This window comes from Coregonus lavaretus (assembly GCF_964263955.1).
Source record: "Coregonus lavaretus genome assembly, contig: HAP1_SCAFFOLD_102, whole genome shotgun sequence".
Lineage (NCBI taxonomy): Eukaryota > Metazoa > Chordata > Actinopteri > Salmoniformes > Salmonidae > Coregonus > Coregonus lavaretus.
The window spans coordinates 1,189,053-1,203,505 of record NW_028159396.1 but is presented as its reverse complement, the minus strand read 5'-3'; the positions used below and the strand labels follow the sequence as shown (position 1 = coordinate 1,203,505).

Genomic DNA, 14,453 nt, shown 5'->3' with positions numbered 1-14,453 from the left:
GAACAATTGATGTTGAGATGTGTCTGTGACTTGAACTCTGTCACATCACAACTGATTGGCTCAAACGCATTAAGAAGGAAAGACATTCCACAAATTAACTTTTAACAAGGCAAACCTGTTAATTGAAATGCATTCTAGGTGACTACCTCATGAAGCTGGTTGAGAGAATGCCAAGAGTGTGCAAAGCTGTCATCAAGGCAAAGGGTGGCTATTTGAAGAATCTCAAATTATATTTTCATTTGTTTAACACTTTTTTGGTTACTACATGATTCCATTTTAGTCATTTAGCAGACGCTCTTATCCAGAGCGACTTACAGTTAGTGAATACATATTTTTTAAAAAGTATACTGGCCCCCCGTGGGAATCGAACCCACAACCCTGGCGTTGCAAACGCCATGCTTTATCAACTGAGCTACATCCCTGCCGGCCATTCCCTCCCCTACCCTGGACGACTTGTGCGCCGCCCATGACTCTCCCGGTCGCGGCCGGCGGCGACAGAGCCTGGATTCGAACCAGGATCTCTAGTGGCACAGGAATAGACCACTGCGCCACTCAGGAGTACATATGTGTTATTTCATAGTTTTGATGTCTTCACTATTATTCTACAATGTAGAAAATAGTAAAAAAAATAAAGAAAAACCCTTGAATGAGTAGGCGTGTCCAAACTTTTGACTGGTAGTGTATGTATATCATGTATTTTATTTTTTGTGTTTTGATTCCTGTTTTGGACCCCAGGAAGAATAGCCCCTGCCTCGGCAGCTAATTAGGGGATCCTAATACATAAATACATCTGCAAAGATTCTTACTGTATTGATTTCATGTCAGCATCACTGCAACCTAAATTACTGGGTAAACAATATGACCCAGTGTCCAGAACCGGATTAGTACATCCATTCGGAAGGTATTCAGACCCCTTCCCTTGTTCCACATTTTGTTACGTTACAGCCTTATTCTAAAATTGATTAAATAAAACATTTTCCTCATCAATCTACACACAATACCCCATAATGGTGAAGCCAAAACCTGCTAGTGATGGCTATTTAACAGTCTGATGGCCTTGAGATAGAAGCTGTTTTTCAGTCTCTCGGTCCCAGCTTTGATGTACCTGTACTGACTTCGCCTTCTGGATGATAGCGGGGTGAACAGGCATTGGCTCGGGTGGTTGATGTCCTTGATGATCTTTTTGGCCTTCCTGTGACATCGGGTGCTGTAGGTGTCCTGGAGGGCGGGTATTTTTCCCCCGGTACTGTCTGTGTGGGTGGACCATTTCAGTTTGTCAGTGATGTGTACGCAGAGGAACTTGAATATTTTCACCTTCTCCACTGCGGTCCCGTCAACGTGTATAGGGGCGTGCTCCCTCTGCTGTCTCCTGAAGTCCACGATCAGCTCCTTCGTTTTGTTGACGTTGAGGGAGAGGTTATTTTCCTGGCACCACTCCGCCAGGGTCCTCACCTCCTCCCTGTAGGCTGTCTCGTCATTGTTGGTAATCAGGCCTACTACTGTAGTGTCATATAGTATTTACATTCTCACGTTTGCAACGCCAGGGTTGTGGGTTCGATTCCCACGGGGGTCAGTATAAAATATATATGTATTCACTAACTGTAAGTCGCTCTGGATAAGAGCGTCTGCTAAATGACTAAAATGTAAATGTTGGTAATCAGGCCTACTACTGTAGTGTCATATAGTATTTAAATTCTCACTCATAAAAATCTGCACTAATCAATCAACACATGCTTCTCTTTGTACGTTTACATGTAATATTATACTTCGATGAGACAAATGAAAAATATATTTGTTGTCATAAAATATTTATTTTCCTGAACTGCGTTACCCACTCCAGTCAGCAGATGGCGATGTGCATTTTTCAGGCGATGCTGTTAAGGTGACGTATAATGTAGTGGACGGGACACTTCATCAACAGTAAGTCAGCCACCTCCGTAGCCAACATTGCCGAGAACATTACATATTTTTAGTCTGTTTTGATGTATATTAGTCACTGTGTTTTAAACATACTTCTGTCGTGTCTACTTGTTGGCCCATTTCATGTAATATTTACGTTATTTGTCAGGTAACTGGCTTGCTAAGTTAGCTTAGCACTAGGCTAGTCGCTAATGCTAGTTAGCTAGCTAACATCCCCGACCATGAGCTCACTAAGTCGATCCCTTCCTGCTAAAGAAGAGGAGGTCTGCTGGACGGAGAAAGAAGCTCTCGTGGAAGAGGAGGAGGAAGAGGAGGCTGTTACTGTCAAAATAGAAGTAGAGGGTGAAGCTGTTACCGTGAAAGAAGAAGAAGTTGTTACAGTGAAAGAAGAGGAAGAGGCTTTCAGAGTGAAAGAAGAAGAGGATGTTACAGTGAGAGAAGAGAAAGAAGCTTTCAGAGTGAAAGAAGAGGAGGATGTTACAGTGAAAGAAGAGGAAGAAGTTACAGTGACAGAAGAGAAAGAAGCTTTCAGAGTGAAAGAAGAAGAGGATGTTACAGTGAGAGAAGAGAAAGAAGCTTTCAGAGTGAAAGAAGAGGAGGATGTTACAGTGAAAGAAGAGGAAGATGTTACAGTGAAAGAAGAGGAAGAGGAGGAAGGAGTTTTCGGAGTGAAGGAGGAGGGGGAGATTACTGTCACGTTGAAAGAGGAGGATGAGGAGACAGGAGATCTGAGTAACACCAGTAAGTACTGTCTTAAAAACTGGGACACAAACTCTTCAGTCCTTGAATATTGGTAGGTCACATGGTTGAAGACGAGCTATTGAAATTGAAAAGTTTCAAATATTTATATAAAAACGTGTAAGTGCTTAATGGGAAAACCATAAGGTGAACAATCCTATGGGAACACCTACCCTGTGAACAATCCTTAGTTGGATTCACACTGTGAATGAGCTATTGACATTAAGTGATTTGTAAAAAATCTGTTCATTTTCCTTTAAAAAAAAAATCTAAATAGTTCCTCTCTAAGTCAGGAATAATGGACAGTTGAAATTAGGTTCCTAAATCATGTGGTGAAAGATAGGTGATTCTCATAAAGTGTCTGTGGACATATTTCTCATTACCATAACACTTCAAGTTGCTGTAAAAACTCCCAATATTTGTTTTTATAAAGTTTAATTCACCCATGATGCATCATCTAATGGAGTAGTAGTCCTTAGATGAGCACAAAGCAAGTTAACATGTTTTACTTATACGCCGTCAGAATGAGGATCTTATTCTTAAACACCCCCTTTGACACTTGACCTTGTCATAACCGAAATGTCAAAAAAAATTCAAATACTTAGAGAACCATTACCAACATGGAGGCATGAATGGGCTTTAGTGGTGAAGGTCAATTGTTTGTTCATAATGTCATTCTCCTATTACTTCCAGATGAAGCTAAGGGCCTCTCATTACCGAAACACACGTTTCTCATTACCGCATAATCTTTTAGTCCGTTAGCAAATTCTAATGTATCGTCAATGGGTGTGCTGTGCTGGTAACTTTTAATTATTTACTTGGACCACTGCTTACACCTATAGTGTAGATTTTTTGGTAAAACATCAGTTATTTGATTAAGTAGGGGTTGTCAATAAATATGGCTGTATAAACCCCATTTAATTAACGTAAAGTCACAATCTGGAGTTTGTGTTTCAGCAAAGAGCACTTAAAGGAGGACATCCCCCATTTTGACCTGTACCTGTTTTAGCACCTACCTATACTGCTGTTAGATATCCCAGTTGTTGGTCCATATCCCACATATTTAGATACTTTATAGACATATCATGTTGTGCAATTTTCCCATAGAATCCCATTCAACTTAGAAATACATCTAAAATACCTTAGAACCACCCCCCTTTACCAAGATGGGCCGGCCCGGTTTTCTGATAGGCTGAGCTGAGGTCGCGCAAACTCACATTCAAAGTCAAACGCAGCATCAGCAAAGAGACCTGCTTCGACCCTGTCATCAGTTAGACAGACGAGATCATGGACCATCAGTTAGACAGACGAGATCATGGACCATCAGTTAGACAGACGAGATCATGGACCATCAGTTAGACAGACGAGATCATGGACCATCAGTTAGACAGACGAGATCATGGACCGGACAACATGGAAAGGGAGCCTAAACATAGAAAAGAGCCCTTTCTACATTGTCACCTCACTCAACTTTTTTGGTTGGCTAAAACCGTGATTTGGTCAAACAGTCAAGTGCATTATCCTCATGATTCGTGTAATGAAAGTGTGCGCCTGTTTCGCTGGGGCCTGCTGCTGTAATGAGCCACTCTCCTCTAAAATAATTTTACAACCAATATTATTTATATGGCTTTGAGATACGGAACGGGGCAGGAAATGTGCACAGGCCATTGTGAGGGCATAGACCTATGGGTAATACCACACAACTGCAAAACGTTTTAGGACATTACATTTACATTTTAGTCATTTAGCAGACGCTCTTATCCAGAGCGACTTACAGTTAGTGCATACATTATTTTATATTTTTCATACTGGCCCCCCCGTGGGAAACGAACCCACAACCCTGGCGTTGCAAACACCATGCTCTACCAATTGAGCTCTGTTCAGCCTATAAACATGATCTATTATTATAGAGCTCTGCTCAGCCTATAAACATGACATTATCTATTATTATAGAGCTCTGTTCAGCCTATAAACATGATCTATTATTATAGAGCTCTGCTCAGCCTATAAACATGACATTATCTATTATTATAGAGCTCTGTTCAGCCTATAAACATGATCTATTATTATAGAGCTCTGCTCAGCCTATAAACATGACATTATCTATTATTATAGAGCTCTGCTCAGCCTATAAACATGATCTATTATTATAGAGCTCTGATCAGCCTATAAACATGATCTATTATTATAGAGCTCTGTTCAGCCTATAAACATTATCTATTATTATAGAGCTCTGCTCAGCCTATAAACATGACATTATCTATTATTATAGAGCTCTGCTCAGCCTATAAACATGACATTATCTATTATTATAGAGCTCTGCTCAGCCTATAAACATGACATGATCTATTATTATAGAGCTCTGATCAGCCTATAACATAATAATGTACTCCTGAGTGGCGCAGTGGTCTAAGGCACTGCATCGCAGTGCTAACTGTGTCACTAGAGATCCTGGTTCGAATCCAGGCTCTGTCGCAGCCGGCCGCGACCGGGAGACTCATGGGCGGCGCACAATTGGCCCAGCGTCGTCCAGGGTAGGGGAGGGAATGGCCGGCCGGGATGTAGCTCAGTTGATAGAGCATGGCGTTTGCAACGCCAGGGTTGTGGGTTCGATTCCCACGGGGGGCCAGTATAAAAAAATATGTATTCACTAACTGTAAGTCGCTCTGGATAAGAGCGTCTGCTAAATGACTAAAAAATGTAAAAAAAAATGTAAACATGATCTATTATTCTAGAGCTCTGCTCAGCCTATAAACATGATATATTATTATAGAGCTCTGCTCAGCCTATAAACATGATCTATTATTATAGAGCTCTGATCAGCCTATAAACATGACATGATCTATTATTATAGAATCCTCCAACTAGTGGTCTTCACGGATCCACCAGTACCCGAAAACCCGAGACCCGAACGGGTCTGGATCCAAAATTCTAAATAATGTCAAGGCTCTGGGTCGGATCTGGTATGATTGTCAGGAGTCTCGGGTATGTGTAATTTTAACTGATATTTTCCCGGAAGGGCCCGTACAGATCCGAACGAGACTGCTGCAGTAAAGAGAGATGAATGTTATCATTTATGCTGCTGCTGCTCTGGCTTTTCACGAGCGGAGCGTGGCACGTGCAGCTTGTTGTTGGCCAATCATAAGTCACCAAAGTGGCACTAGGCTACAGCCTCCGGGTGGCAAAAGTTAGGAGATATCAAATTAATAGAAGATGGAATTAACATTAAAGGAGAAGGATAGGCTACAACGACCAAGAGACAACAGGTAGGCCGCTACTTAATATTCTGAATGGAGTTATTTACAACTGTAGGATGAGAACACATGCATTGCAGCCTCAATTAGCCTAGCTAGCTAACGTTAGCTATGTAGCTTAACTAGCTTCTCCCTGTTTGATGCAGTCCATGACAGGTACAGCATCATCATATTGGATAAATAACCTAGCTATGGCAGTTATTAGTCTATTATAGCACGTGTCGGCTTGGTTACTGTCTCATGTCACTCGCTCACAGTACGGCCCCTCCCCCGCCTGCTAGAGCGGCACCTCTCTCCCTCCTCTCGTGCTTTATCAGCTTCAGTTAATGTAGCAGCATAAAAATAAAATTTTCTGCTGCTTTCCTCACTCTGGTCGGACCAGGTCTGGATTCGACCAAGGTTTATACGGAGCGGGTCTAGTTGTCCTCGGATCTGTTCGGAACGAGTCTCTATTTAAAAACTGTATTTATGGATATCGGAGCCGGGTGGGAAAGCCCCAGGTCCCTTTCAGAACGGGTCCAAAAAGTTGGACCCGTTCCTAGACTTCTACCTCCAACCAGGATATCTGAAAAACCTCAGAATTTTGTGGAAGCTACCAGATTTTTGCAACCCTAATAGGAAGAAAGTTGTGTGTAGGTTTCATTCAGGTCTCTCTGTTTAACAAAATATTATGTATTTGACAGGAGAGAGACCAGATTCTCACTCCAGCGGGAAGAGATTCTCTGATAGCGGGAAGAGTCCTTCAGGGAAACCAGAACCAGAGACGCCCAAACCAGCAAGACCACACCACTGCTCCCACTGTGGAAAGAGTTTTACTAAGTTACGTAACCTAAAAGAGCATGAGAGGACACACACAGGAGAAAAGCCTTTCCAATGTTCCCACTGTGGAAAGAGTTTTACCGTGTTAGTTAACCTGAAAAGGCATGAGAGAATACACACAGGAGAAAAGCCTTACCAATGTTCCCAATGTGGAAAGAGTTTTACCGTGTTAGTTAACCTGAAAAGACATGAGAGGACACACACAGGAGAAAAGCCATACCAATGTTCTCAGTGTGGCAAGTGTTTCACCCAGTTAGGTAGCCTGAAAATACATAACAGAATACACACTGGAAAGAAGTCTTACCACTGCTCCCAGTGTGGAAAGATTTTTAAGCAGTTAAAGCACCTGAAATCACATGAAAGAACACATTTAGGAGAAAATCCTTTCCACTGCTCTCATTGTGGAAAGACATTTTCCCAGTCAGAGGACCTGAAATCACATGAGAGAATAGAGAGGCTGTGTTCTGACTTATGTTTTTGACTGGGAATTTGTGTTTTTGTTTATGCAACATGAAATGTGTGTTTTTTTGTTTTTTTATATGAAATCTTATATGAAACCTGACTCACAAATATCAATCATATTGTTTATTTGAAACCTGACTCACAAATATAAATCATATGGGTATAATGGTGGGAGGTAACCCAATGGGTATGTCTGGGTAGGCTTTTGACTTTTTATTAAAACAGGTTTTGCTCTTTGGTCTTCCATGGGTTGGATAGATGATTGTAGAAGTAAGGATGGTTTTACTAGGATATTGAAGGGAAACAGAGTCAAACATGGGCAGTAAATGAAATATACTCCAAACAAAGTTCTAAATCTATATACAATATGAATCAACACTCAGTAAGATTTGTATCAATAAACAGGCTTTATATATTAATAAGAAGTCTTTATCAGAGGTAACTACAAACAATATAAATCTACTATAACAATACTAAAGAGATACCTTGGCCGCCACACACCACATTCATGCAATATTCACAGTCAATAAGGCATCTCTAGGGTTCCATGCTGGTTTGGCTGAAAGAGGCCTAATGACTGCAGGTGGGGGCATTTAAAGGGCTAGCCCCTCCCCTTTCAGGTTGATGAGGTTGACTGAGGTGTGGCAACCAATAAGGAGCAGGGGTGGGAGGAGTTTGTACAATCAAGTCTAAAATGTATCATATTTTGATTATGGATTTTGATTGATTGAATGCAAATATGAACCCGTAACGAATAAGGAGGAGTTTGTACAATCAAGTCTAAAATCATATTTTTAAATGTGTATTTTATTTTGATTATGGATTTTGATTGAATACAAGCTTGAACCCTTAGACATTCATTAAATGATTTGGTTATTTTAAAATGTAGATTATTTGATTAATAGAATGTGATTAAAAAAAATATATAACCTTGAAGCCTCTTGAATGTAGTTGTTTTGTTTCATTGAGTTAATTTGTGTCCTAGTCAACAAGCTAAAGGCAAAGATACTGTTGGAGCGGTAAGGTGAAAATAGCCGACTGTCGACGGAAGTCATCAAGTCGGGTGAGGCACCGGCAGCGCTTAGATGGTTAGAAGTTCAGGAGAGATTGACTGCATCACTATTGGTCTTTGTGCGAGGTGTTGATGTGTTGAAGGTGCCGAACTGTCTGATCAAGCAGTTGGCACACGGTTCGGACACTCATGGGTACCACACAAGACATGCAACCAGCGGTCTCTTCACAGTCCCCAGGTCCAGAACAGAGGCTGGGAAACGCACAGTATTAAATAGAGCCATGACTACATGTAACTCTCTGCCACCCCAGGTAACTCAAGATCGCAATAAAGCCAGATTTAAAAAACAGACAAAAAAACACCTTGGGGAGTGTGAAGAGACAGCCATTTTTATAGATGTTGTATTGTATTATGTATTGTATTATGTAGTGATAATGTGATACGTGGTTGTGACACCACTGTGATAAATGGTTGTCTGGCCGGGGTATCTTGAGATGAATGCACTAGCTGTGGGTCTCTCTGGATGGGAGTGTCTGCTAAGTGACTACATTATAATGTTCATGTAGTGCTATGTATATCACTGGTAGTATATATATATGACTGGTAGTGTATGTATATCATGTATTTTAGATGTTGTGTTTTGATTCCTGTTTTGGACCCCAGGAAGAATAGCCCCTGCCTCGGCAGCAGCTAATTATGGGATCCTAATAAATAAATAAATGGAGTCCACAAAGATTCTTACTGTATTGATTTCATGTAAGCATCACTGCATCAGTTACTGGGTAAACAATATGACCCAGTGTACAGAACCGGATTAGTATGTACAGTGAGGGAAAAAAGTATTTGATCCTCTGCTGATTTTGTACGTTTGCCCACTGACAAAGACATGATCAGTCTATAATTTTAATCGTAGGTTTATTTGAACAGTGAGAGACAGAATAACAACAAAAAAATCCAGAAAAACACATGTCAAAAATGTTATAAATTGATTTGCATTTTAATGAGGGGAATACGTATTTGACCCCTCTGCAAAACATGACATAGTACTTGGTGGAAAAACCCTTGTTGGCAATCACAGAGGTCAGACGTTTCTTGTAGTTGGCCACCAGGTTTGCACACATCTCAGGAGGGATTTTGTCCCACTCCTCTTTGCAGATCTTCTCCAAGTCATTAAGGTTTTGAGGCTGACGTTTGGCAACTCGAACCTTCAGCTCCCTCCACAGATTTTCTATGGGATTAAGGTCTGGAGACTGGCTAGGCCACTCCAGGACCTTAATGTGCTTCTTCTTGAGCCACTCCTTTGTTTCCTTGGCCGTGTGTTTTGGGTCATTGTCATGCTGGAATACCCATCCACGACCCATTTTCAATGCCCTGGCAGAGGGAAGGAGGTTCTCACCCAAGATTTGACGGTACATGGCCCCGTCCATCGTCCCTTTGATGCGGTGAAGTTGTCCTGTCCCCTTAGCAGAAAAAGACCCCCAAAGCATAATGTTTCCACCTCCATGTTTGACGGTGGGAATGGTGTTCTTGGGGTCATAGGCAGCATTCCTCCTCCTCCAAACACAGCGAGTTGAGTTGATGCCAAAGAGCTCGATTTTGGTCTCATCTGACCACAACACTTTCACCCAGTTCTCCTCTGAATCATTCAGATGTTCATTGGCAAACATCAGACGGGCCTGTATATGTGCTTTCTTGAGCAGGGGGACCTTGCGGGCGCTGCAGGATTTCAGTCCTTCACGGCGTAGTGTGTTACCAATTGTTTTCTTGGTGACTATGGTCCCAGCTGCCTTGAGATCATTGACAATATCCTCCCGTGTAGTTCTGGGCTGATTCCTCACCGTTCGCATGATCATTGCAACTCCACGAGGTGAGATCTTGCATGGAGCCCCAGGCCGAGGGAGATTGACAGTTATTTTGTGTTTCTACCATTTGCGAATAATCGCACCAACTGTTGTCACCTTCTCACCAAGCTGCTTGGCGATGGTCTTGTAGCCCATTCCAGCCTTGTGTAGGTCTACAATCTTGTCCCTGACATCCTTGGAGAGCTCTTTGGTCTTGGCCATGGTCAGAAATCTTTCTGATTGAGAGGGGGTCAAATACTTATTCCCTCATTAAAATGCAAATCAATTTCTAACATTTTTGACATGCTTTTTTTCTGGATTTTGTTGTTGTTATTCTGTCTCTCACTGTTCAAATAAACCTACCATTAAAATTATAGACTGATCATTTCTTTGTCAGTGGGCAAACGTACAAAATCAGCGGGGGATCAAATACTTTTTTCCCCTCACTGTAGTTTTGAGAGCCACTGCTAACTAACGTTGGTGAAATGACTGCAAGGCTACAGCTACGTTAGCGAATGCTACTGTACCTGCAGAATCTCTCTCTATCCCTTTAAAGTCACACTGTAAAATGTGTTAACCATCAAAAAGTGGGCCACCAACAAAACATTATTAAAGGAGCTATATGTAATATTTTCGCAATTTCAGAAAATGTCCTTAAAGGTCCAATGCAGACATTTTTTATCTCAATATCAAATCATTTCTGCGTTAAATTAAGTACCTTACTGTGATTGTTTTCAGTTAAAATGGTAAAACAAAACAGAAATAGCATATAATATATATATATATATATATAAAACACAGGAAAATGTTATTGAGCCTTCTTATTGGTCAACAAAACAAATCTCTTGTTGTCAAATTGACTGGGGCTGATAGATTTCTACATGTTTTATGCTTGCCCTTTGCTGGACCTAGTCAATTTGAAAATTTGAGAACTGCTGGCCTCAGTCAATTTGGCAACAATATACTTATTTTGTTAACCAATAAGAAGGCTGCACCATTAGAATGCAATTGTGTGTTTGCGCAATAACATTTTCTGATTTTACAATGCAAAAATATTACTTAAAGCTCCTTTTATAATGGATCAAATGCAGCCTATGACATTGACTGAAATACTGTAGTCCTCAATATCTATTATTATAGTGCTCTGCTCAGCCTAAAGACATGGCTTTCCATGAGAGCAAGATTCGAGTTGGAGCTCTACATCATTTGTTTTTAAAATCACCAAAGTTTTTCAAAAAATATTATATGGCCTCAGGTTGTTGAGGGATCTGATTTGGATTAAATATAATAGGAAGACAGTTTTGTCATGTGGAGGTTTCATTCAGGTCTCTCTGTTTTAAATAAACACTGTCTTTGGCAGGAGAGAGACCAGACTCAGAGGAACCAGAGACGTCCAAACCAGCGAGACCACACCACTGCTCCCAGTGTGGAAAGCGTTTTACCTAGTTAGGGAACATGAGAAGACATGAGAGGACACACATAAGAGATAAACCTTTCCAATGCTTCCATTGTGGAAATATTTTTTCCTTGTTAGCGAGCCTGAAAAGACATGAGAGAACACACAAAGGAGATAAGCCTTACCCCTGCCCCCTGTGTGTAAAGGGTTTTACCCAGTTAAGGGACCTGAAAAAACATGAGAGAATACATACAGGAGAAAAGCCGTACCACTGGTATGCCTGCTCATCAACCAGTACAGGGACCAATGGAGACTTGGGATGCCTGCAAATCAACCAGTACAGGGACCAATGGAGACTTGGGATGCCTGCATATCAACCAGTACAGGGACCAATGGAGACTTGGGATGCCTGCTCATCAACCAGTACAGGGACCAATGGAGACTTGGGATGCCTGCTCATCAACCAGTACAGGGACCAATGGAGACTTGGGATGCCTGCTCATCAACCAGTACAGGGACCAATGGAGACTTGGGCTGCCTGCACATCAACCAGTACAGGGACCAATGGAGACTTGGGATGCCTGCACATCAACCAGTACAGGGACCAATGAAGACTTGGGATGCCTGCACATCAACTAGTACAGGGACCAATGGAGACTTGGGATGCCTGCACATCAACTAGTACAGGGACCAATGGAGACTTGGGATGCTTGCTCTCAAAATGCAGGAAGTTAACAATCTGTAGCTTAGATTGAATTCAAAGTTGACACAAATGATAAACTAAGCAATACAATGCAACAAACTACTACACATATTAAAGACTGTACCACACAGGCCAGTCCAACAGCCCACACATGGAGAGGAACCTAAAGGCCCATACAGTACCAACCAACACTACTCACCTGACAGACAGCCCATACAGTACCAACCAACACTACTCACCTGACAGACAGCCCATACAGTACCAACCAACACTACTCACCTGACAGACAGCCCATACAGTACCAACCAACACTACTCACCTGACAGACAGCCCATACAGTACCAACCAACACTACTCACCTGACAGACAGCCCATACAGTACCAACCAACACTACTCACCTGACAGACAGCCCATACAGTACCAACCAACACTACTCACCTGACAGACAGCCCATACAGTACCAACCAACACTACTCACCTGACAGACAGCCCATACAGTACCAACCAACACTACTCACCTGACAGACAGCCCATACAGTACCAACCAATACTACTCACCTGACAGCCCATACAGTACCAACCAATACTACTCACCTGACAGACAGACCATACAGTACCAACCAATACTACTCACCCGACAGCCCATACAGTACCAACCAATACTACTCACCTGACAGACCATACAGTACCAAACAATACTACTCACCTGACAGACAGCCCATACAGTACCAACCAATACTACTCACCTGACAGACAGCCCATACAGTACCAACCAATACTACTCACCTGACAGACCATACAGTACCAACCAATACTACTCACCTGACAGACCATACAGTACCAACCAATACTACTCACCCGACAGCCCATACAGTACCAACCAATACTACTCACCTGATAGACCATACAGTACCAAACAATACTACTCACCTGACAGACAGACCATACAGCACCAACCAATACTACTCACCTGACAGACAGACCATACAGTACCAACCAATACTACTCACCCGACAGCCCATACAGTACCAACCAATACCACTCACCTGACAGACAGCCCATACAGTACCAACCAATACTACTCACCTGACAGACAGCCCATACAGTACCAACCAATACTACTCACCCGACAGACCATATAGTACCAACCAATACTACTCACCTGACAGCCAGACCATACAGTACCAACCAATACTACTCACCTGACAGACAGACCATACAGTACCAACCAATACTACTCACCTGACAGACAGCCCATACAGTACCAACAATACTACTCACCTGACAGCCAGCCCATACAGTACCAACCAATACTACTCACCCGACAGACCATACAGTACCAACCAATACTACTCACCTGACAGACAGCCCATACAGTACCAACAATGCTACTCACCTGACAGCCAGCCCATACAGTACCAACCAATACTACTCACCCGACAGCCCATACAGTACCAACCAATACTACTCACCTGACAGACAGACCATACAGTCCCAACCAATACTACTCACCTGACAGACAGCCCATACAGTACCAACCAATACTACTCACCCGACAGACCATATAGTACCAACCAATACTACTCACCTGACAGCCAGACCATACAGTACCAACCAATACTACTCACCTGACAGACAGACCATACAGTACCAACAATACTACTCACCTGACAGCCAGCCCATACAGTACCAACCAATACTACTCACCCGACAGACCATACAGTACCAACCAATACTACTCACCTGACAGCCCATACAGTACCAACCAATACTACTCACCTGACAGACAGACCATACAGTACCAACCAATACTACTCACCTGACAGACAGACCATACAGTCCCAACCAATACTACTCACCTGACAGACAGCCCATACAGTACCAACCAACACTACTCACCCGACAGACCATACAGTACCAACCAATACTACTCACCTGACAGCCCATACAGTACCAACCAATACTACTCACCTGACAGACAGCCCATACAGTACCAACCAGGATGTGAGCAGAGTGGAGCTGGAGTGAGGAGCGGATTAATAAAATGTTGGATCGTTGGCCTTCTCTCTCGCTCCAGTTTCTCTCCGGGCAACGCTCACTATTGTTTATTTCCCTCATCACTGTTCTTTTAATAAGACATGTAGCCTTTACTTAGCTTACCCAACCACTAATGTGCAGGGAGACGTTATGAGACGTTATTCTGATAAGTTCCTTTCCTGAGGATGTCTCACCCCTCACAGTTCTGGGTGACTTTAACCTCCCTACGTCTGCCTTTGACTCATTTCTCTCTGCCTCCTTCTTTCCACT

General features: G+C 42.4%; 1 protein-coding gene across 1 annotated transcript; it reads left to right on the top strand.

Moving 5' to 3' along the window:
• Positions 1 to 2,141: 2,141 nt before the first annotated feature.
• On the top strand, positions 2,142 to 7,949 carry LOC311122912 (uncharacterized protein; the record flags this gene model as incomplete). The annotated part of the gene is made up of 2 exons (XM_084197215.1): positions 2,142 to 2,661; positions 6,596 to 7,949. 2 exons carry the CDS (start codon positions 2,142 to 2,144, stop codon positions 7,210 to 7,212), a joined length of 1,137 nt encoding a protein of 378 aa, XP_084053341.1. The 3' UTR covers positions 7,213 to 7,949.
• Between the last annotated feature and the right edge of the window lie 6,504 nt (positions 7,950 to 14,453).